Source organism: Labeo rohita, chromosome 7, assembly GCF_022985175.1.
Source record: "Labeo rohita strain BAU-BD-2019 chromosome 7, IGBB_LRoh.1.0, whole genome shotgun sequence".
NCBI classification, from domain to species: Eukaryota; Metazoa; Chordata; class Actinopteri; order Cypriniformes; family Cyprinidae; genus Labeo; species Labeo rohita.
In genome coordinates this window covers 52855562-52880482 of record NC_066875.1, presented here as the reverse complement: position 1 = coordinate 52880482, position 24921 = coordinate 52855562, and the positions used below count along the sequence as shown (strand labels likewise).

General features: G+C 36.8%; 2 protein-coding genes across 2 annotated transcripts; both read right to left on the bottom strand.

Moving 5' to 3' along the window:
* Positions 1-731: 731 nt before the first annotated feature.
* On the bottom strand, positions 732-15271 carry rela (v-rel avian reticuloendotheliosis viral oncogene homolog A). The gene is made up of 11 exons (XM_051114373.1): positions 15112-15271; positions 11125-11163; positions 10254-10390; positions 9976-10121; positions 8552-8643; positions 7617-7751; positions 7430-7534; positions 5636-5851; positions 5424-5501; positions 5236-5328; positions 732-3406 (listed from the first exon to the last, which is right to left on the bottom strand). The coding sequence occupies exons 1-11, from the start codon at positions 15116-15118 to the stop codon at positions 2604-2606; spliced, it is 1851 nt and encodes a 616-aa protein (XP_050970330.1). The 5' UTR covers positions 15119-15271; the 3' UTR covers positions 732-2603.
* A 3234-nt stretch (positions 15272-18505) lies between these two features.
* Positions 18506-24737, bottom strand: si:cabz01076231.1 (calcium-binding protein 2). Its single transcript, XM_051115553.1, has 8 exons — positions 24645-24737; positions 23924-23970; positions 23564-23708; positions 20666-20696; positions 20438-20581; positions 20242-20351; positions 19230-19377; positions 18506-19066 (listed from the first exon to the last, which is right to left on the bottom strand). The coding sequence occupies exons 2-8, from the start codon at positions 23959-23961 to the stop codon at positions 19038-19040; spliced, it is 645 nt and encodes a 214-aa protein (XP_050971510.1). The 5' UTR covers positions 23962-23970; positions 24645-24737; the 3' UTR covers positions 18506-19037.
* Between the last annotated feature and the right edge of the window lie 184 nt (positions 24738-24921).

Below are 24921 nucleotides of genomic sequence, written 5' to 3'. Positions count from 1 at the left end.
AAAGAAAAACTCAGAAAAAAAAATCAGAAAGCTCAGAATTACAAGGAGATTTAAATTACAAGAAAAAAAATCTGAATTAAAAGAAAAAAATCTGAATTGCGAGATGTAAACTCAGAATAAAAAGAAAATCTTGGAATTACAAGAAAAAAATCTGAATTACAAGAAAAAATAAATTGCAAGACGTAAAATCAGAATAACCAGAATTGTGAGATGTAACCTTAGAATTACAAAAAAATAATTTGAATTACAAGAAAAAAAAAAAATGAATTGTGAGATGTAAACTCAGAATTACAAGAAATAAATCTGAATTGCAAGATGTAAAATCAGAATAAAAAGGAAATCTCAGAATTACAAGAAAAAAATCTGAATTACAAGAAAAATAAATTGCAAGACATAAAATCAGAATAACAAGAAAAAACTGAATTACAAGAAATAAATCAGAATTGTGAGATGTAAAATCAGAATAAAAAGAAAAACTCAGAACAAGAAAAATCTGAATTACAAAAAAATAAATCTGAATTGCGAGACGTAAAAATCTGAAGTTACAAGAAAAAATTAATGAAATAAAATCACGAGACGTAAATGTGAGATGTAAATTCAAAAAGTACAAGAATAAAATCAAAATTGAGAAAAAACAATTGTTATATAAACTCAAAAATCACAAGAAAAGTCAATTGTAAGATGTAAACTGAGATGTAAAATATAAACTGAAAAATATGAAAAAGTCAGAATTAAAAGATATAAACGCATTTATTACAGCTCAGATAATAGTACAAAAGCATATTTCATTTGTACAACACTCGAATTGTGTCAGAACAGGAGGTTTAACTGCAGTAAGGCCACAAAACAGAAACGATCGCCTCCGTCTCTCTTTCCATGCAAGTTGAGCGATTAACGTTTGTGATGCAAAACGAACACGACAAACGTGCTTGCAGTAACATGATTGCCTACAAATACAACAGAACATAATGAAGGATTATTGCATTAAAGCTGCAGCACTGGGTTTACTGAAGTACTAACTTGGTTACCATTGTCACTGACATACAAGAAGTTCCTCATCAGGTCAGATAGTTTACGGCTATTTACAAGTCCTTTCAGTTGCACGCTTCCCTTTTGCAAGCATGTGAAGGCGGAGCGCAGCTGTCAGTGCTAGTTTTGGCACAAATTGCCAGATATTGTCAGACGAACCCATGCATAAAGTGTGTAATGGACCACCAGAATAAACAACAAACAACAGCAGAGAATGTGGATGACGCCTCAAGAACCCGAAGCTGAAACATTCAGAGAGACTGGATATCTGGAGCAGCGCTAGATAAACATGACCACTTACTAGTGCTCATGGGGATTCAGGGCTAATCCTGCACATTTAAACAGCTTCAATTTCTAACCAATATAAACTATGAAACAGGTTTTGTTTTCTGTTTTATTTTGGCATTAACAGCATTTTTTTATTTTTCTGGATCCTTTATTGATGGTTTCATTAAATGTTTAGTAATTAAAAAACATGTCTAATTAATTAAAATCATCATGAAAGTTTTACACACAATTTAACAAACATTTATCAACATGACAATGACACTTTTAGGGCCCCGTGGATTGGTTTGATTTGTATTTCATGTTTCAGTTTTCAAGTTTCTGTTCTATTTTACTGGTTCAATGCAATTTTAGTTTTAATAAAAGTATAAAAGTAGTAATTAAAAAGCATGTCTGATTTATTGAATTTTTATAAGCCGCAATTTATGAAAAGTTACACCAAAAAAAAAAAAAAAAAAAAAAAAAAAAAAAAAAAACCTTTTTGGGCCCTGGTTTAGTTTTATTTTTTGAGCACATTTAATTAATGATTTAATTAAACTTTTATAATCAAAACATGTCTAATTAATTGAATTCATAAAACATTTTAACAGCTGAATTAATTCATTTGTTAATTTTACATTACATTTACAATTATTTATTTTGCAGAAAATCAGTTTTTTCCTTTTTTTCCAATTTTTTCATACAAAATATTCATTCATTTTTTTAAATATTTTATACCTTAATTTGATTACATTTTAAAAGATTAAATAGATTATCAAATAAAAATGTTACAATTGCGTTCAAATTTTTTTGGCTGCACACGGGAGGTTTACTGTTTAAATGACACAAAATATAATAACGAAAAAATATTCGGTATGCGATATTCCTTTAAAAGTGTATTAATAAACTGTTTTATTATTATTGTTATTATTATTGTTCCTCTGTAAGCACTAAAGCTCAGTGTTCTCAGCAGTCATTGGTTGATGAGGCTGTGCAGTGATTGGCTGAGCTGGTCAATAAGGCACTATGTGTGTTTTCAGAGACAGTTTATTCATTTGAAATCTGGTTTGACTGGTGAACCTGCTCCTAGCGCACAAGGTAAGATACGTGACGACATAAACACTGTACACGAGACGCACATCCGATGAAAACCGCCACCCGCTAAAGCCGTTACAGTCTGGATTAATCTCACATATATATATGGGGTTTGAAAACAGCACTGAGTTTAAATACATTTAGGCACCAGGAACTTCAAACAAATCATTCCTTCACCTCGGCGTTTCCAGTCCGTCGCGGCTCCGCGGCGTGTTCTAGGTCGGGTGTCCGGATAAGAAGCCGACCTGGTTGCTGCTGGTGAAGATGGACATGAAGCGGTCGTCGTCGATGGAGTTCAGCACCTCCAGGTCATCGAGGTCGGTGGCGGCGGGAGCCGGAGGAGCCGCGTTCTCCATCATGCTCTCGTTCTGTATGAGGTTGGCGATGCTGGGGGGGAAGGACATCCACGTGGAGCCGTTCCCCGCGTGATCGGCCGCCGGCTCCTGCGCGTCGCTCGCCGCAGAGCCGTGACACGCCGGCTTCCCCATGCCGAGTCCCGCTTCGCCGGGAAGGCCGCTCTGAACCAGCAGGGCTTGGAAATCTTCGATGTTGATGTTGTCGACGTCGGAGCCTTGCACTTCCGAGAAGCTGGGAAACTCGGGGAGCTCGTCGTCGCCGTCGACTCTGAACGGTCCGGTGGCGAACATGTTATGAACCTCTTGGGAAACGGTGGCGGCGGCGCTCTGGACAGGTTCTGCGGCGACCGGCGCGCTCATCTGATCCGACGTGATAAAGTTGGTTAGCGTGAAGTCGTTCAGGTCGGACAGGTTGACGGTGGAGAAGTCCTGCGCGAGGCCGGCCGGAGCCGTGCTATGACTCGTGAAGGTGTTTGCCGGCGCCGCTTTGGGCTGAGGGTCTACGGTCAAACTCTGGAGGAACTTCCACGCGTCGCCGGTGGAGGTGGGCGGCTCCGGTTTGCGTGAAGTCTGAGCGGGCGCAGCGAACAGCTGACCCGGAGCGGGAGGGAAGAACGAGGACGTCTGCGGCTTCACTGACACACCTGCAGACGCAGACGCCGCTGAAACAGACAGAAAAAAAATATGTACTTCTGCACATGTGGTAGAAACAGATGTGACAGAGTCTGGACACAAGTGCCACTAAAAGATGTTTATAATGTTTCAAAAGATTTCTATTTCAAATAAATGCTTTCTATTTATCTTTGAATCCTGAAAAACAATGTGTATAATGGTTTCCACAAAAATGTTGGTTGATAATAATCCTAAATGTTTGTTGAGCAGCAAATCAGCATATTAGAATGATTTCTGAAGGATCACGTGACACTGAAGACTGGAGTAATGATGCTGAAAATTCAGCTGTTATTCACACAGAAAACAGCTGTTTGAAATTGTAATAATATTTCACCACATCACTGTTTTTACTGTATTTTTAATCAATTAAATGCAACCTTGGTAAGCAGAAGAGGCTTTTTTCAAAACATTTAAAAAAAAACGAATTATTTCAAACTTTTAACCAGTAGCGTAAGTATTCACAAAGATCGAGACGAGATGAGATTTTTAGACTTTTTATGTCTACTTTTTAAGTCCTCAAATTCAAGGACTTAATGTGGAGACACACTTCAAGTGAGAGCATGGTTACATCATGTTACCTAGTAAGATACATTGTTACAATTTTCAAGTGTCAGACACAACTATGCAAAAAAGCATTTTATTCAAACTTCACAGCCCATTTTTGCAATATTTCACAGTGCGTCTGTAAAATGTTGAGGTACTGTCATAGCAGTTTTGCGCGCTGGTAACGCGTAAATGCACGTAACTAACGTAAATCTAGCAAGCTAGTATGCATAAGCCACAAAATGTTGGTGAAATAACACATTAGCGGACCAGAGCAATATGGAAATTTTTAAAAAAAACTTCTTACAAAAAAAATAGATTTCAAGGACTCGTGGGAACCCTGGGATACTGTCACATTCTCGCAAGACCAGTCGGATCTCGTCACATCCCTAGTAGGGATGATTTTACAGCTCAGAAAAGTAGATTTTGAAGTCACTTTGACAAACATACAGGCTACACACAACTGCTTTTAAACCCTCAAACCTTTTTAACCACCTGACAGGTGGAAATTATTTTCTGAGTCATTAACATTACACCACGCTGCTCAAAATAACACAGCTCTTCAACGAGTCAACTCAATTTATTAGTATAGTGCTTTTCAGAAAAAAAACCTTAAAGGAATAGTTCCGCCTAAAATGAAAATGTGCTCACCCTCAGTCCATCAGATTTGTAGCAATGTGTCATTCCATCACCGTCTCACTAATGGATCCTCTGCAGTGAATGGGTGCCGTCAGAATGAGAGTCCAAACAGCTGATAAAAGGTGTTTTAACTAAAATACAAGTCCATCATTTATAATGACGCTTCCTCCAGTGGTAAAGTCCATCTCCTGTTGTCTCTCACATCAAAATCCAGCCATATATGTGTTTAGAGCTGTTTTGGCTTGATCTGTGCAGATTTATGTCCTGATTTAAACCAGACCATTTTTTTGCAATATTATGTACTTGTATTTTAGTCTTAATGATAGATTTGTTTCATTTTTTTGGTCTTCTCAAGATGTTCACTGATGGACTGGGGTGGTGTGGATTACTTGTGGATTATTGTGATGTTTTTATCAGCTGTTTGGACTCTCATTCTGACGGCACCCATTCACTGCAGAGGATCTGTTGATGAGACAATGGAATGACACATTTACACAAATCTGAAGAAACAAACTCATCTACATCTCAGATGAACTGAGGGTGAGCACATTTTCAGCAGCTCTTTATTTCTGGCTGAACTATCCCTTTAACTCCCAACCCTCCACATTAATCAGTTTAGATCTGGATAACTAGTTACCTGCTGGGATGCTGCTGGGCACTGGGGGTTTAGTCATGCCTAGTGTTCGTTTAGCAGTACTAAACGGCCGTCTGTCTGCAGGCATGGAGGATCCTGCACACGAAACACATGTATTAATTATTTGATAACAAGTTAAAATGACCTGAAATGGCAGTAAATGCTCTGACTGAGTCGATCCACACACACACCTGTGATGATGCTGTTCAGTTTGAGGTTCTGCAGCATCCCTTCTGTTCTCTTGCGCTTCTCCATCAGCCTGTGCTCATCTGCTCATTTAACACACAATAAAGACAGAAAGAACAAACCAACAGCATGAGAGGAAGTAAATGACCCTGGGTGAGAATGTAACTGTCAATCAGAATATGCAGAACGAACGCTAGTAACCCAGTAACTGTCTCACCCGGGTCGGACGGCAGGTACTGGAAGTCCATGGGCTCGCTGACCTCGCGGTCAGACGGTCTGCGCAGCTGCATTTTCACACGCACCGGCTCCGTCAGGTTGGTGTCGCGGTACGGCGGCGTGCGAAACACGATGGCCACCTGCCGGTGAACGTCGGCCTGAGAGAACGAGCCCTTGCTCTCCCACGAGTCCTGGAAGAAACGCACCTCAATGTCCTCTGGAGGAGAGAGAGAACACGTTAATGGTATTATCATTAACCAAAATTAAAAGTAAAACCATAAAAAAAAACATTTTTATTAAAAAAATATACATTTACTGAAATAAAACAAACATTTCAAAAAGTCTAGAGCAGAGGTAGAGAGAAGAGGTTACTATCCGGGTTATTATCATTAGCTAAAATTAAAATTAAAACTAGAACCATTACAAAAAAAAAAAACCTATTATTTTTATTACTTAAAAATAAACATTTACTGAAATAAAACAAACACAAAAATAATGATATTGTATTTATTTCAGCTAGTTACTAATCAATACGCACTTTCTTTTAGTTTAAGTACTAAAATAACTAAAACTGTAATAAAATTTTTAAAGAGCTATACAGACAAATTAAAAAAAACACTGGGCTGTTTTTGAGTATTTGACCGACAACCATCAGATCAGTCATATTTCTACATGCTGCATTATCAGGATTCATCTTGAAAAGTACCTTAAAAACCTTAAAACAAAATCTATTTATTTCCAAGGTTTTTTTTTCCCCACAGAAGACATTTTGAAATCATTTTATTTTTCTTATACCACAATTTTTTTTTGAAGTACAGTTAGGGTTAGGGTTAGTCTTTTATGAATAGTCTATAAAATACTTTCTTTACATAATTTGGGTTCTAAAGTAAATTAAACTTGTTTTAAATATGTAGTTTAGATATTTCTCTAGAAAAAGCAACATTTTACTGGAAAACTAATATAAAAATAAAAATAAGCTGTTCCTTGAAATTAAATAAAGTAAGTGAAAATAAAAGTATTTTATATCAACTAGTTGACCAGCAAAAAAACAAATCCCGCACACTACCATACTACACAAAAAGTATCAAAAACGTTTATTTGTGACATTTCGGTCGTATGACCTTCCTCAGGTATCTTCAAACATGTAATTACTAATTCAAGTACATTTTAAAAAGCCACCATGTCCACGATGGTTGAATTTGTAATAAACATTTTTAACATTTTTAACATTTTTTGCATAGTGTGGTAGTGTGCAGGATTTGTTTTTGCTGGTCAGTTTTGTCCTTTTTGGTCTTTGTTTTTTTACGCACCTACTGATTGCTGTCAGGTGTGTGGAGAATAATTGTCAATAGATTTTAACTAGTTGACAAATCATTGTTTCTTATTTTTTTTCTCATAAAAATGTAATAGGTTTTATATTAAAACTAACAACAACAACAACAACAAAAAACACAGAATCACTAAAAACAATCAAAATGAAAACCCAAAATATAAAAAATACTTTAGTAAAACTTACTTTTGTTTTGTCAATGCCAAGGCATTGTTCTCATTTTTCTAATAATTTATAACAATTTCATACATTTTCTACAAAACTGATGTAGCTATAGAGACACATTTTAGAAAACTAATAAAAATGGCAAAAACAACAAATTTTCTATAAACCTGAAAACAAAATATAAAAGTAAAAACGAACTCAACACGAATAAAATGATAGCAGTATCTCAACAACAGTAAATTCACACTGGCTTGTGGTTTATGTGTATTCTCAGCGTGACACATACACACACACACACACCTTTCTGCACTTTATCACACAGCAGAAAGATCTCGTCTCCTCCGCGACAGCTGCCGGAGTTTCTGTTGACGCGGCAGATCTTGAGCTCGGCCGTGTTCGGAGCTCCTGAGGACGAGAGAGATACAGACAGAACGGTCACGGTCACGCGTGATGAACGTTCAGGCGCGTGTTCGGCGGCGTGACTCACGGTTATCGTAGATGGGCTGAGACACGACGGGCTCCAGAGGATACAGATCTCCGCCGGGCAGCGTGATGGACACCTGGAAACACAGGCGCACCGCGTTCAGGTCGTACTCTTCCTCCCAGATCTTGGGTTCAGGAACTGCAATCACACACACAGACACACAGACATTGAACCACCGTCACTGAGATTAATATTCATGCCTAACAAACTGACAAAACATGATTAGATAGACGCTTAAAGTTAAGCTCTGTTCACAGATCATATGAGTTATAAATATACAATGAGCTTCATTCATTGTGCAAACATATTATGTAACTTATACCAAAAACATCATTTAAAATTTTTAAGATACATTGAAAATACATAAATACACTAGTGTTCCAAAGCTTGAAATAATTGTTATAATAATAAATATTTTTTTGTATTTTTTGTGTCTTCTGCTCACCAAGACTGCATTTATTCAATCAAAAATACAGTAAAAATTGACATATTATTGTAATTTAAAACAGCTGCTTTCTGTGTAAATACGTGTTAAACTGTAATTTATTTCTGTGATGCGCAGCTGAATTTTCAGCATCATTACTCCAGTCTTCAGTGTCACATGATCCTTCAGAAATCATTCTAATATGCTGATTTGCTGCTCAACAAACATTCCGTATTATTATCAATGTCAAAAACAGCTGTGCTGCATAATATTTTTGTGTAAACCATCATCCACTACTATTGAAAAGGTTGGGTTCAAAAAGAAATGATAGCTTTCGTTCATCAGGGACTCTTTAAAAACTAACAGCAAAGACATTTATAAAGTTCCAAAAGATTTGTGTTTCAAATAAACGCTGCTCTTTTAAACTTTCTATTGATCTGTGAATCCTGAAAAATAAAATGAATCACGGTTTCCACAAACCGCCTGCCTGTCCGGTCGTGTGTGTTTCTCTTACTATTAAAGGGGTTGTTCTGCGTTTGCAGGCGACAGGAAACTGCATCTCCCACATCCTTCTTCTTCACGCACTGAATACCCAGATTCTGGAAACTGAAAGAGAGAAATGAGTCGGCAGAGCGTTCGGCAAACGGATCAAAGCAGAGGCAGCGCTGAAGTCTGGAAACGAACGGCTTTCGGCCACAAGATGGAGCTTCCCACGAACGCGCATCTGTGAGCCCAAACAGGAAGCAACGACTGATGTGATGTGATGTTTCCGAGGCCCAGATGCTAAATTTAGTACTGACCAAAAATAACATACACACACACACACACACATACAAGAGATTGACAGAGACCAAAGCAGCAAAATCTCATCTCTCATCTGCTAATTTTCATGCCACTTCAATAGAGTTTGAATGAATTTAAATCAGTCAGTACATGATCACAGTGCTTTTATTTGGGAAACCTTTTCTTCACTACTTTTTACTCCACTGCATTCACAAAAACATCTTATTTTGACCAATGTTTGATTCTTTAGAACAAACCTGTTGAATGAGTTCACAAATCACACTGAACGATTCATTTGTGAATCAGACCGTCAAGTTCAACTGATTCACTGATTCGCTCAAAATCAGCTACGAACTGGGATATCAGAGCTGGAAAGGCATAGAAATGAAGTCATATACAAAAATATGAAGTCAGATTTAGGTCATTATTGTCAGGTGTGCATGTTTGAAAGGTGATTTTAGGTAAAGTAACACGAATTAATGACCATCATGTCTTCCCTACTGCTGCAGTTCCAAATGATATAAAACTAATATGTTTTCATAACATTCCTCTTAACACGTTAATGCGTTTTACCCCATGTGATGTCTGAATGATGCGTTTTGTTTTCGGTTTCGTTTTTTTACTATCTGTAACCACGTATATAAACACATTTTTGGTTTTCTAATTGTGACCCTGGACCACAAAGGGTAAATCAAAGTAATAATTTCTGCCATTTCTTCCATGATTCCATGTTTCTGAATGGCATAGTGTATAATGTTACAAAAGCTATTTATTTCAGATAAATGCTGATCTTTGCATCTTTCTATTCATCAAAGAATCCTGAAAGAAATGTACTCACCTATTTTAAATATTCAGAATAATATTATACAATATATTATAATAATATTCAAATATTTAAAATATTATTAGTAAAAATATAACCGTTGGTGAGCAGAAGAGACTTTTTTAAAAAACATTAAAAATCTTACTGTCCAAAAACTTTTGACTGGTAGTGTAGGTTGGTAAAAAAAAAAAGTCATGTTGTTTTTTTACTCAAGTAAACTTTAAAGTAAATACTTATATTGGAGTAATATTTTATTAGAGCTGAAGTATTTGATTTGTGTTGCTCATCCATCACTGGTTGCTGTTAAACCCTCATAACACACACACACACACCTGTGTATCCGGCGCTCCTGTAAATCAGCCTCATAATATCCGTGTTTGCAGTCTTTGCCCACCAGCTCGTGTGGGTGTGGTTTGTACGGCTGGTTCTTGGTTACCAAGGAGATCCGCACTCTCAGGGGACCGCTGTAGTTGTGAACCTAGGAAAAGAGCCACGCAGTGTCACATATCCGATACAGCATGTGTTTTGCGGCACAAAACAAAGAAGGATGACATGGGGAGTGCCTCTGATGGCAGCGTCTATGTTTAGGAACAGATCTCAGGCGTCTCACCTTGATGGCAGGGTGTGTTTTTGTGGTGTCGTTGCTCTTCTCTCCCGGGATGCTGCCGGCGGATCGACCCTCGCATTTATAGCGGAAACGCATCCCTCGTGCTTTGGGCTGCTCGATTATCTCTACGTACGGAGGGCCTTTAGAAAAACACACAGAAACACAATTATGGTTACAAAGTGCTTAACTGTGCGGGATTACAATGTTTCATGTCTGGGTATCTGTCAGATCAAAAACAACACTGTAACTAATTGACATCTCATGCACTAGTGTTCAGGAGTTCAGGGCCTGTAAGCTTTTTAAATGTTTTTTTGAAAGTCTCTTCTGCTCACCAACACTGCATTTCTTTCTTCAAAAATACAGTAAAAATTGTGAAATATTATTGAAATTTCAAATAGCTGATTTTGAAGTGAATATTTGTTTAACTGTAATTTATTTCTGTGATGCGCAGCTGAATTCTCAGCATCATTACTCCAGTCTTCAGTGTCACATGATCCTTCAGAAATCATTCTAATATGCTGATTTGCTGCTCAACAAACATTTCTGATTATTAGCAATGTTCAAAACAGCTGTGCTGCTCAGTATTTTTGTGGAAACTGTGATGCATTTATTTTCCAGGATTCACAGATCAACAGGAAGTTCAAAAGAACAGCATTTATTTGAAACCGAAATCTTTTTTTAACATTATAAATGTATGAATAGACACGTATCTGAAAGTGCAGTGAGCCATGCACAGCTTGGTCTATTATTATCATGAAACATAATTGTTTCAGTTTAGCAGATGTCAAGGTAAATGCAGTTGTTTGAGACTACAGTTAATCCCAGACACAGTCACAGTGTAATGATGTGACATAAATACAGCAGATTTTCCTACCTTGGGACACCGGGGGCTGTCCCCACTGGTGAAACAGTCCTGAAAGAACAAATGACAAGAGATCAGTGACACAAAGCACTTTATAGCACATAGAGATAAACTCTCTCTGGAGACAACATTCAAGTCAAAGCAGCGAATAACACACCTGAACGAGACAAAGCCTGAGAGAAGGAGAGAGAACTGAATGAAACAGCTGTGGTTCGGTCTTCTGATTGGTCAATCCACTGCTGATCTAAGAACAGCTGTTCTGCAGCTACCTTAGTTTACATGACACCACTAGATCTGCTTATAATCCACAAATGTTTTTCAGAAAATTGGCTTTTAACAATAAAATGATCATTTCATAATGGTGCTCACTCACACCTTTATGGCCTTTAGTCATTATGGATTTGAAATTATTGGAGTAGTTCAGCCAAAAAATGAAATGCTGCTGTAAATGTGCTCCCTCAGTTCATACAAGCTGTAGATGAGCTTGTTTCTTCATCAGACTTGTGGAAATGTGTCATTCCATCACTGTCTCACCAACGGATCCTCTGCAGTGAATGGGTGCCGTCAGAATGAGAGTCCAAACAACTGTTAAGAACATCACAAGTAATCCACACCACTCCAGTCCATGAGTTAACATCGAAAGCTGAAACAAATCCATCATTAAGACGTTTTTAACTCAAATACGAGTTCACAATCCATAACAACGCTTCCACCAAGGAAAAAAGTGGTCTGAATCAGGAGAGAAATCTGCACAGATCAAGCACCGTTTACAAGCCAAAACAGCTCTAAACAAATACGTGTCTGGATTTTGATGTGAGAGACAACAGGAGATGGACTTTTTTACCATAGGAAGCGTTATTATGGATTACGGACTCGTATTTTAGTTAAAAACGTCTTAATGATGGATTTGTTTCAGCTTTTGTCTTATCAAGATGTTAACCGGAGTGGTGTGGATTACCTGTGATGCTTTTATCAGTTGTTTGGACTCTCATTCTGACGGCACCCATTCACTGCAGAGGATCTGTTGGTGAGCATGTGATGGAATGACACATTTGGTCTAACGCTGCAATCATCTGAGTGTTTCTGAAAACTGTGTGTGCTCTTCACTGAAAGAAGAGTCCTAAAACAGGCAAATGGCCTTCATTTACTTTAAGTAAAATATAATTTCTTTATTACTTTGATTTTGGGGTCAAATATAGCCCGACATGTTCTTCACTGCAATCTAAAAAATGTCAAATAATAGTTCAAATACTGTGCAATATGAATGAATTTTCCATTTTTCCATTTTTCAATCATCACAGGTGTTTTCCTGTATTTTGAATTACACATTGTATTTTCTTGTGATTCTTGGCATTAAAAAAATGTCTGTAAACTTCACAGAAAACATCCTGTCAGGAAATGACCAGCACCTTTCCCGTTTTTCTACAGTTTTTCCTCCAAGTCATAAGATTCATAAAGATTCATGAATCTAACACTAAACGAAAGACAATCACGAGAGAGAGACGGACGGACAAAGAAGAAAATCCAGAAAGGGCGGGAGGCGGCAAACACACTTTGACCTACTTAAACCTGGATGTGTCGCGTTTTTGTGACTAACCCGTCTGCTAGCGCACTGAAGCGCACTTAACGCACTTAACTGTCTCAGACCCGTATGTAAACATTCAGCCAGGACAACGCTTTTAACATCAAACGCTTCCGTAACGTCACATCTTTCATCACATTCAACAAGGAATCGAAAACACCAGGAATGAAGTGGATAATGAAAGCTACAAAAATGTGCACGACCGATGACATCAGCCAAAAGAGAAAGTGAAATCATCGCTGAATCATTGTGGGAATCTGAATAGAGAATCATGTACTGACAGAACTCAGACTGATAAAGTGCTCGAGTTCAACATCATTGATCTGACCCTGTGACGAATGAAGTGCAGAGATTCAGAACAGCAGCAGAAACACACACAAACAGCACACAGAAGAACTCGTGAACGCTCTCCAGCTCTATCGCTGCGTCTGCACTGTCTTACAGTGAGGACAGAAGAAAACATGATTGTGACGAGATAAAGTCCATTCTGACATGAGCGAGCACAGCGGATGAGAAGAGCTGCTGTCTTTCCTGAGACACGAATTAAAAGGGAAAGATCATATTTGATAATGAATTTCTAAAGTCTCTAAATGATCAACATAATCTTTGTTGCTAAACCTGTTTCACGCACATGTACACATCTACTCCATGACTTCTGGCGTCTCATTGATAGTTTAGGAGTTGCTAGCAAGCAAACTGAATAACTGTAGTCATATTTCTAGATGAACACTTACTGGACTGAAGCAGCTTGGCTTTACTTGATTCTTCATGAATCATTTTTTGGTTTTAAATCTGATCATCAGGATCTTCTGAGGCCTTCCCAAAACATCTTACATCTTTGCGATCATCACTGCAGTGTTGCTGTAGTTCCCATGTATTGCCTTTGTGGGGCAGTACAGGGGTCATCAGGGCCCCTCATCACAAATATAATAATAATAATAATAATAATCTCATCTGACACAAGTATATCAAAACCTGTGCACACACAGTCACGCTTATTTAAGTATGTTAACGAGCAAATACTATAAACCACGGGTTTTCAAACTGGTGTCCAGGGACTCACCAGGGGCCACAAGAAAGTGCTGGGGGTCCATAAAAAAATTTTGATAAAAAAAAAAAATGATTTAAATAAATAGATTCAAATATGCAGATAAATAAGATATAATTACATAATATCTCTGATTAAAATAAATAATAAAAAACGTTTAAATAAATAAATATACAAAAATAAGTAAATAAATAAATAAAAATAAGGCACAATTACATAACACATTATTTGATTGAAACAAACAATAAAATTCCTTTTAAATAATAAACAGATTAAATAAGGAAAAAGTACTCATAAATAAAACAAAATGTGATTAAAAAATAAAAAAAAACGTAAATACATAAAAACAAAATTAATCTATAAAATAATAATAATAATAATAATAAAAATAGACAAAAATGCAATTAAATTTAAAATTATAATAAAGGTAACAGTACAGTGCCACAGTGAGTAGAAAAAAAAAAAAAAAAAAACTTACTGTAACTTAACAGAAACAAAATATTTTCCAAATAATATTTTAAACTGGTATACCTGTTTAAATTAATATAAATATTTGTAAAATATACATCAATACGCCTATTGCATTTTAGAATGGGGTCTCTCTCATATTTGGGGGTCTGTGATATAAAAAATATTGAAAACTTCTGCCGTAGACTACTGTTTAATTGAAAAACATAAAACATACTGAATGATATTTGCTTATGTAATAGACCAATATCCTAAAAAAAAGATGTTTCCCTTCATTCTGTACAGTTGATGAGCTCTGTAAAAGCAGATTTAGTTTCACTATTATTTTTGAGGTCATAAAAATATGAGGGGGTGATGATATTTACTAGCCCATCCCTAAGGGTTAAATCTAACCAGCTGTAACCTACCCACCCACCCACCCACCCCCTAACTTACCCATCACACCACTAACCAGCGGAATTAACCATTACAATCTGGCCTGAACCTCTTTTCCGCTTTTCACTTCAATCGTGAGGACTTTTCAAAGATCTGTCCCTCACACTCACACTCTCACACACTCTCACTCACTCACTCACTCACTCACACACACACACACACACACACACACACACACACTCACTCACTCACTCACTCACTCACACCTGTAGGCCATAATGCGTCAGCGCGCGTCAGAACTAAAGTCGCGTCGACCCGTCGCGATCACGGGCGTGTTTGATTCCCGTCACTCGGCGGACACCGTCTCGATCAACCGGAGACACTCGGCGCAGCGGAACGCCCGGTTCTCTCAGGCGAAACCGAGAACAAAACTTCAGCGGCGGGACTTTCCCTTCCGCGCGGACACCACAACATGCCGTTCCCGCCGTCCACATGAATAAACGCGCCATAAAAACGCTCGACTTACCGTCCATATCGCGCGTCACTGCAGCTCAGCTCGCTCTCTGTCGCTTTTTGACGTTTCCGGGCTGTAGTGAAGAATGAACGACACACCGCAACAACACTTTCCTTCCGCGCGCCTCCGCGACTCTACAGTAAGCGAGCGCGTGCACATGCGCGGAAATACCCGGATGACGCACTGACACATCCAACACAAAAACACTGGAGAAACTGCCCAAAAAAAAACACACGAACACACACTCGACAACGGGAAAAATGATGAAACGAACATATTAAGTTGAGTCTCAGAGCACACAAATCAATAAATCCATACAAACGGAGCTGAAGTGTTTTGTAGAAAACAAGTGTGTGACCATAATGAACAGATGACAAAAGCAAACGTTTGTAAATAATAATGTACAAGTTGTGAATAAAAAACAATGAAATAAAAACGTTAACTAAAATATTTATATTCAGATGATCCGAATTCGCCAAAAGAGGGCGCACAAACTCTGTTTATTATAAATGCTGAAAACAAATCTGAATTTAAAATACCAAAGTAGTATTTCATAATCTTAAAATAAACGGATGCAAAATAAATAAATAAACAAAACAAAAATGTGCAGCAAAAAATTAGTAGTGCGTAAAAAATTCCTGGCAAAAGGCCATTTCCACCACACACACACACACACATATATATATATGTATATACAGTACTGTGCAAAAGTTTTAGGCCATTAGTATTTTCATCAGCTAAAAATGGTTTAAAGTCAGTTAAAGTCGGTCTTTTGCTGTAGTGTGTCAGTAGGAAATGTCAGATTACATTTCCAAACATTAATTTTGCCATTAATTGTAATAATCCAGTGAGATTTTTGTTTGCACAAGGAGTCTGACAACAGCGAGTGCTCTGCACAGAGATCTGATCTCATCATCATCCAGTCTGTCTGGAACGACATGAAGAAACAGAACAAACTCAGACAGACTAAATCCAGAAGAACTGTGACAAAGTCTCCAGGATCCTTCAAGAAACCTACCTGCAAAGCTGCAGCACTGTTAAAGGTTTTAGGCACTTGTATAAAAATGCTGTAAAATGAGGACGCTGTCATAAATAGATTTTCTTTATCAATTACCTTCTATTAACTAAATGAAATCAACATTTGGTGCGACCATTCTTTGCGTTTACAGCAGCTTTTGCCCTAGGTGCACTTGCACAACATTTTTCAGGTAGCTTTGCAGGTAGGTCTCTTGAAGCATCTTGGAGACGTTGCCACAGTTCTTCTGGATTTAGTCTGTTTCAGTTTGTTCTGTGTCTTCATGTCATTCCAGGAAGACTGGATGATGATGAGATCAGATCTCAGTGTGAAGCACTGGCTGTTGTCAGACTCCTTGTGCAAACAAAAATCTCACTAGATTATTACAATTAATGGCAAACAGAATGTTTGGAAATGTAAACTGATGTTTCCTACTGACACACTACAGCAAAAGATAGAAATAACTTACTTTAAACCATTTTTTAGCTGGTGAAAATAAAAAATACTAGTGGCCTAAAACTTTTGCACAGTACTGTATATATATATATATATATATATATATATATATATATATATATTAGTGCTGTCAAACGATTAATCGTGATTAATCACATCTAAAATAAGAGTTTTTGTTCACACATGCATGTGTTTATTTAAGAAAAATGTTATGTATATATATTAAAAATATTTATGTATAATATCAGTTATATGAATATAAATATATACATGTAAATACATACAAATATTTTTAAAATTTATACTGTATGTGTGTGTATTTATATATACATAAGCATACACGCATATATTATGCAAACAAAAACTTTTATTTTGGATGCAATTAATCACGAATAGTCACTTGACAGCACTATATATATATTCACTGACCAAAATGATAAACGCAACACTTTTGTTTTTACCCCTATTTTCATGAGCTGAACTCAAAGATCTAAGACTTTTTCTATGTACACAGAAGGCCTATTTCTCTCAAATATTGTTCACAAATCTGTCTAAATCTGTGTTAGTGAGCACTTCTCCTTTGCCGAGATAATCCATCCACCTCACAGGTGTGGCATATCAAGATGCTGATTAGACAGCATGATTATTGCACAGGTGTGTCTTAGGCTGGACACAATAAAAGGCCACTCTGAAATGTGCAGTTTGAGTGGGGCAAATGCTCAAATTCGATGGCGTCTGGCACTTTGGAGAGGTGTTCTCTTCACGGATGAATCCCGGTTTTCACTGTACAGGGCAGATGGCAGAGAGCGTGTATGGTGTCGTGTGGGTGAGCGGTTTGCTGATGTCAACATTGTGGATGGAGTGGCCCATGGTGGCGGTGGGGTTATGGTATGAGCAGGCGTATGTTATGGACAACAAACACAGGTGCATTTTATTGATGGCATTTTGAATGCACAGAGATACCGTGACGAGATCCTGAGGCCCATTGTTGTGCCATTCATCCACAACCATCACCTCATGTTGCAGCATGATAATGCACGGCCCCATGTTGCAAGGATCTGTACGCAATTCCTGGAATCTGAAAACATCCCAGTTCTTGCGTGGCCAGCATACTCACCGGACATGTCACCCATTGAGCATGTTTGGGATGCTGTGGATCGGCGTATACGTCAGTGCGTTCCAGTTCCTGCCAATATCCAGCAACTTCGCACAGCTGTTGAAAAGGAGTGGACCACAATCAACAACCTGATCAACTCTATGCGAAGGAGATGACTTTTAACTAGATAATTAAAGTTATCAGTGTTTTCTGATCTGTTTGAACTGTTGATTAACAGTCCCTGAAATACAGGTAAAGTGTAGTATATGTTTTCTTTATGTGAGGGACTCAAACTTTTACTGTGTAGTTGTTTATTGGTTGATCTGAGCTGTAGTAATCATCTTGACCTGTAGGGGTCAGTCACAGATCTGGGGCCCTTGTGCTGTTTGTGTTCATCATGTCACCGTGACACGATAATCCTGCGCTCTTGTGTTTCCAGGAAGAGGTTAGTAGGTTCCTCTTCCTGCTGGTTTATTAGTATTTATTCCTCCAGACTCTTTCCATGACACTGTCATCTGATTACACCACTGTACACCTGCTGTAAGGCTGTAAAACACTGTCAAATGAATGAGAATGACAAAAAATGGGCAAACGAATTCAGTTTCACACACTGATGGTTTAGAAATACAGTTTCACTTTCTGTCTCTCTTCTGTCAGATGTGACGTTTTGCTTCTGTGCTATTTAAAACACTTTCATGATCCTGTTCTCAAAAAAAATAAAAAATAAATAAAAAATAATGTTTATGTAAATTCTCACACATTTTCAAACTTTTGCTTTTTATTAACAAAACTGAAAAAAATAAACTTGACACTTGTTCAAATGTCTATCCATAAAAATATCTCTATACATTCACATATCAGACACATGTACAGTATTTTATTAAAGTCACATCTATGTACTGCACTGCATTAATTTAACAAATCATTTAGAAAATGTAAAAATGTTAAAGTTGGGTTTTTTGGTTCTATCTAAAACTAGTTTGTAATGAAATCACACTTCTATGATATGATGAGGTGTCTCACACTTTTCCCAAATCAGTTCCCATGACCTTTCAAGACATTCATGAACTCATTTAACAGAAAATACTTGCATTCAGATATTAAGCACCAATGCTCAAAATGAATAGTTTCAAACTATTATAGCTGTTAGTATTAGTGCATAAAGACCTATACCTAGTCCATGAAATATTATAGAGCAGAGCAAAATTAGAGAAATGTATTTTCATTACAGAAATGACTGTGGCCATTTATGATTTCACCTAGAAATCACAGTTACGAAGAGCTCAGATATTTGCAGTTTGTCCCGTGTCGTCTGCTGTTGGATGAGGAACAGTGAAAGTAGGTGTTGGCTGATCAATCAGAATGATGATGTTATCGAACCGACAGCATCATCACGAACTCTGGAGGAACACAGACATCAAATCATATTCACATCACAAACGAACAACATCATATCAGATCACTTCTGCTTCACATCTCACAATGCTTCCATTTCAGCATGTTATTATATTATATTATATTACATTACATTATATTATATTGCAGTTCAATCAAATCTCTCACCTTCAAAATCCACAGTTCCGTCTCCGTTCAGGTCCAGCTCCTTTAGGATCTCCTCCAGCTCTCCTTTCTTGAGTTTCTCTCCTAACAGTGTCTTCAAAGCCTCCTTCATCTCATCCATAGAGATCTTCCCATCACCGTCAGCATCAAACTGACCACAAACACACACAGCTCAGATCAATTACATTCAAAGAAGACATTACGGTTGAATAAGGTACAGATATCAACAGATATTATCAAACTTCTGTTGATTGATGACATTTAGAACTGCAAACATTCTGTTTTCTGAAATGCTGTTTAAAAAATGCAAATGAGGCATTATCTAATTGAACGTGTATTATTTCAAATTCATTTCCAGAGCAGAAATCTGAACATTGGCTCAAAATTCTTGTTTGATTTGTTAATATATATTAGAGCTTGTTCTGTAAATCAGTGTGAATGAAATATAGACAAACCCCTCTGTGAAATTGCTTTTAATTAAATTTTTTTTACATGTTTCTGAAAAAAAGTTTTTTCCTCCTCATCAAGGCTGCATTACTTGGATCAAAAATACAGTACAAAATAGTGAAATATTATTGCAATCTAAAACAGCTGTTTTCTATGCAAATATCTGTTAAACTGTAATTTATTCTTGTGATGCGCAGCTGAATTTTCAGCATCATTACTACCGTCTTCAGTGTCACATGATCCTTCAGAAATCATTCTAATATGCTGATTTGCTGCTCAACAAACATTTCTTATTATTAGCAATGTTGAAAACAGTTGTGCTGCTCAATATTATCGTGGAAACCGTAATACATTTATTTTTCAGGATTCACAGACGAATAGAACGTTCAAAAGAACAGCATTTATTTGAAATAGAAATCTTTTGTGACAGTATAAATGTCTTTACTGGCACTTTTGATTAGTTTAATACATCCTTGATGAATACCAATATTTAAAAAATCTTTGGAACAGTGTATATTTTAGTGTAACATATATATCTATGAAGTGACAGATGTGGTTGTGATTGTACCTGACTGAAGGAGCTTTTGAGCTCTTTGAGTCCCAGCATATCCGCCGTCTCCACCATCATCCTGGGGCCCATCAGCTCACAGAAATCATCGAAATCCATCAGACCTCCAACTGAACACACAGAAACAGCAGGTGACCTGAGACCCTGATATATGATGCATCAGTTTATTATTGTATTAGTGTGTGCAGATACTGACGTCTCATCTTGATCTGCTGAATGATCTCCAGCAGCTCCATCTCTGTGGGCATGTAACCCATCGTCCGCATGCACTCGGCCAGATCCTTGTAGTTCAGATAGCCGTCCTGATCGTAATCGAACTCCTTGAAGGCCTCGGCCAGCTCTGGAACACAAGCAGTCGCGTGCCGTGGTTGAGTTGTGATGTGATGATGTAAGATGTGATGTGGTCAGACTGTGAGATACTCACCGTCCAGCTCCGGCTGAGACAGCTCTCGCTCCTGACAGAAAACACAGAGATCATGTTAGCTCATCATGCTCGTGTATGTGTTTGTCGTAAGAGCTGATGATCTGATGGAGGAAAGAATCAAGCATTCATTTGATTAGAGGCTCAGAATCAATCAGGACACGTTCAGATTAAAGCTTCAGACTCAATCTAAGTTTCCGTCTCGTGTTTTGGGTCACAGAACAATCACTCGAGAATCCACAGCATCGTCACTGTTTCCTTTTGTGCATCTCTTTCATATTGTCACTGGATCAGCATAGATGTTTTACTGCAAACACGATCACTTTTATATCTGTTTGTGAAATTATGTACAAGAGCTTCACAAGATTTTTGTGCTGAACCTCTAGAACATTTACTTGAAGGATGCCTGAGATGATGCTATAACCTTTACTACATCTGCACATGTTGAGATTTGCAAATTATTAAATACACAAATTTAAATAAATACATTTTGCTATTTAATTTTTCCTTTTTTCCACATTTTTCATTGTATATTTTAGCTTAGTTTCATGCTGAAATTTGCAAATGACCAAATTAATAAGACGGCAAGTTATTTTTAAAATAATTTAATGACAGTTTCCTATTTATTTTTCCATGAATATCCAGCGACTACTACATTGTACCAAGGAATAATTTTGATCAAACAATTAAATATATAACCACTGTTGTTGTAATCTCAGCTGCATCTGAAAAACAGGTCATAAAATATTACCTGAGAAGTTAAAAAAATTCACTAAAAAAAATGCATTTAATAGATGGGCGGAGTAAGTAAAAGTAGCCAAAAGTGTTTGCACATACGTGCATTCTTAAGTTTAATGATTAAGTTTAACTTTGTTGTTATGATGTTTTCTATTCATCTGCTTCTCCCATTTGCTCTTTTTATGTGTGTGTATATATATATCTATATATCTATATCTATCTATCTATCTATATATATATATATATATATATATTTTTTTTTTTTTGCTCTTTTCATATTGACTGATATATTAAACATTAACTCTAATGGTACGAGATGATTGGATGCTGTCAAATAAACTGTCACCAACTGAACTTCAGTGGTACTCAGGAACCGATCCGATTGATTCAAACTTATGACTTTGAGTTCAGTTCAATTCAGTTCAAGCGATTCAATAGCAAAAACCAGATCAGAAGTGCAATTAATTTTCGAATTTCCGGAGCTTTTGGAAACTCCCAATCAGTTAGCCTACCATTGCGTCGCAAAATGATTCACTGTTTCGAAGCTCTCCAATCATTTGATTCAGATCGAGTTCGCGAATCAGCTTCGGAGCGGTTTTGCAAATCGTTTCGCAAATTGAATAAACGATCTGAAATGACCCTAAAAATCATTTGATTTAGAACTTCGGAGCGCGAATCGCAAATCTGATTCAGATCGGGACTTTGTAGCGCATATAGCAAATAATTTGATTTAGATTCGAAATTTAGATTTAAATACAAATCCCTTAAGAAAATTAACCATGGTTTGATTATAGTAAAAGTGTAGTAACCACGTTTTTTTTTTTTATAATTTATAATTATAAATTATATTTGTTTTACTACAAATACTATGGTTAAACTATGGTTAGTGTAGCAAAACCATGGTTAATTTGTGGTTACCATGGTTTAACTATAGTAACCATGGGTTTTGTTCTTTTTTAACATTCGTCTGCTGTTATATCCTCATTAATTCCAAAATCAAACCTACACCCTTGCTTCACTTGCTGTGATTTGCAAAAATCTTAAATGATTAAAACTGTAAATTACAAATGTTTTTAAATAATTTCATACAAAGTTTCCCATACATTTTTTAAATTGTCATTGTCCATTTTGATTCTTTACTCTTTACTGTAATTTGCAAAGTATTACATTTTTTTTCATTATATATATTTTACTCAGTTTAACTCATATTTAAATCTTATATTTAATAATAATAGATTAGTACATTTGCAAATGAAAAACTTTTTTCCAGTTGTTTGAAACACAGCATGTAACCGATGGTGACCTCTAAAGGTCAAACTGAGTATGAAACATGCTGTTTTATTATTTTCAGTTGACTTAATATAAGGTTTGCAATTTTCACACTTGAAGTTTGTATATCAAACAGTATTAATGTCAAAACTAATAAACAACATTCAAATTGAAATGGTTCAAATTTTGGAACAGTCGTTTATATGTCATATGGTAATCTGAAAGTCATCTGAATGTCAAAAGTGATCTGAAACATCCTCAGACTCTGTGTCCAGTGCTGTGTGTGACAGACACACGTGTGTGGAGCATGAGTGAAGTCATGAATCAAACAGCAGCACTGTCCTTCAGTCTCGTTCCGTCTCCTTAAGCCTCGTTAAACCTCGTTAGAGTAAATGAAGAGTGACACTGAACTGCGTCCTGTGCTATTATTACAGTTCGAGTGCGATTACGGGGGTTAATGAGCGTTTAACAGATGTACTGCACACATCACGCTCACAGACCGCAAGAGTCAATGAATACATACGGATTCACGGCATTCTGTGTTTGATTTCCCCATGGCAGCAGATATACACATTATCATATGTGCAGATTCTCCAGCAATGAACAGTGATACATTAACATGGATGATACGCATTTACTCTGTAATATTACATGCACTGTGCTTGTGCTTTAGGTGCAAATGATTAAGTGGAATTTTCTTCCTTTTTGGAGCTTGTCAGATTGTGATCACACTGAAGTGTCATTAGACCAAGCAGAATTAAATAACTTTTTGTTCTGCAGAAGAAAGAGGATGAACACAAAATGCCTATGCAGAATTGTCATTTTTGCATAAATGATTAATTTAAAGAGCTGATTCATGTGCTTAAGATCGTAATAAGACGTAGTGTGAGATACCTGTCCAAAGACGCTGTTCAGCAGGTTAGTGTACACCTTGTTCATGGCGTCCTCGTTTGATTTCTTGCTTTTCTTCTTCTTGGTGGCGTCGGCGGTTGCCGTCTTGCGGAGGGCGGATTTGGGAGCGGAGCCATCAGCCGATGGGCTGGATGTGGTTCATTTTGATGAAGGAGAAAATGCAGATGTGTGAGAAACTCATTAACAGAAAGTTGAGCATGTAACGCTGTTTCAGATAAAAGAAACTTAATGGAATCAATCCTGGTTAGGATGCTCTGCATTATTCTTTTTATCACACATTTTTTGGTTGTGGTTTAACACAAGTTCAGTTCATTCAGAATATCACTGCACATGTTCCCTCACCTCTCTGTAGATGGAGTTTTGTCTGCCTTCTGTGCCATATTCTACAGCTGTTAATAAGAGACAATCATACATTCAAAGAGGCGTCCAATAATTCACAACAGCTCCATTCAGTGAATAAACATACTCACAAATACACTGAATACATTTTAATCGATGGTTTACTAAACTACTCCCATTTTATTTCAGATGTCAAATGGCTTATATATAAATGAACAATATATATTTTCAAATATATTTTACATATATTTAAAAAAAATATGCAATAAAATAGTTATAAAAATATATTTACATAAATACATTTTAACAATACATATCCTTGGCCATTTTCTATTTAATATATTTAAAATTTCTACATATTTTGCTATCCAATAAAATACATTTCCATTTTTTAAAAATATTTTCTTATATGAAGGTTGAAATGAAGTATATTTTCAGTTTTGAAAATGTATTTAATTACCATGTTTAACATTTTTTTAATTTTTTCCCAGGAAAAATATCTAAAATATCCTTTTTTTTTCATTTAGGATATTTTTTTCCAGTATACATTCTATATTTGAAGATCTCCAATGTAATCAAAAATGACCAAATCAAACCATCTTTAACTCTATAGAGATTCAGTCTGAAACCACATTAAATCTCAAACTACACACTCAAATGTGAATGCAAACCTCTAGTTTACTGTGAAATCCCCAAAGCATCTGTTTTTTAGATGTGATCTTACCGCTGGCAGACGCAGGAACAGGCTGAAGATGACGTTTTTCCAGCAGAGATGCTGAGGATCTGAAGGTGCTGCTGAATCTGTGTTTCAGTCTCTGCGTCAGAAGATCTTTAAGGTGATTAAATGGCTAAACGTGTCCAGATTAAAACAGGAAACATGTGGGTGCGGCCAAAGAAAACTCCAGAGGAACCTGATCATGCAAGGGCTTTGGCACAACCTTAGCTTTACTGCTAGAAGAAAAAAAAATCCAGAGGAACCTGATTTAACTTGCAAGGGCTTT

Coding starts and splice junctions, on each gene's coding strand:
- rela (XM_051114373.1), bottom strand. Junction 5,852..7,429: donor GTGTGATAAAGTGCAGAAAG/GTGTGTGTGTGT, acceptor TCTCTCCTCCAG/AGGACATTGAGGTGCGTTTC. Junction 3,407..5,235: donor GCCCAGCAGCATCCCAGCAG/GTAACTAGTTAT, acceptor TGTCTGTTTCAG/CGGCGTCTGCGTCTGCAGGT.
- si:cabz01076231.1 (XM_051115553.1), bottom strand. CDS start 23,961: ATGGCACAGAAGGCAGACAAAACTCCATCTACAGAGAG. Junction 20,697..23,563: donor TGAACAGCGTCTTTGGACAG/GTATCTCACACT, acceptor GTTTTCTGTCAG/GAGCGAGAGCTGTCTCAGCC. Junction 20,582..20,665: donor GTCTCAGCCGGAGCTGGACG/GTGAGTATCTCA, acceptor CTTGTGTTCCAG/AGCTGGCCGAGGCCTTCAAG.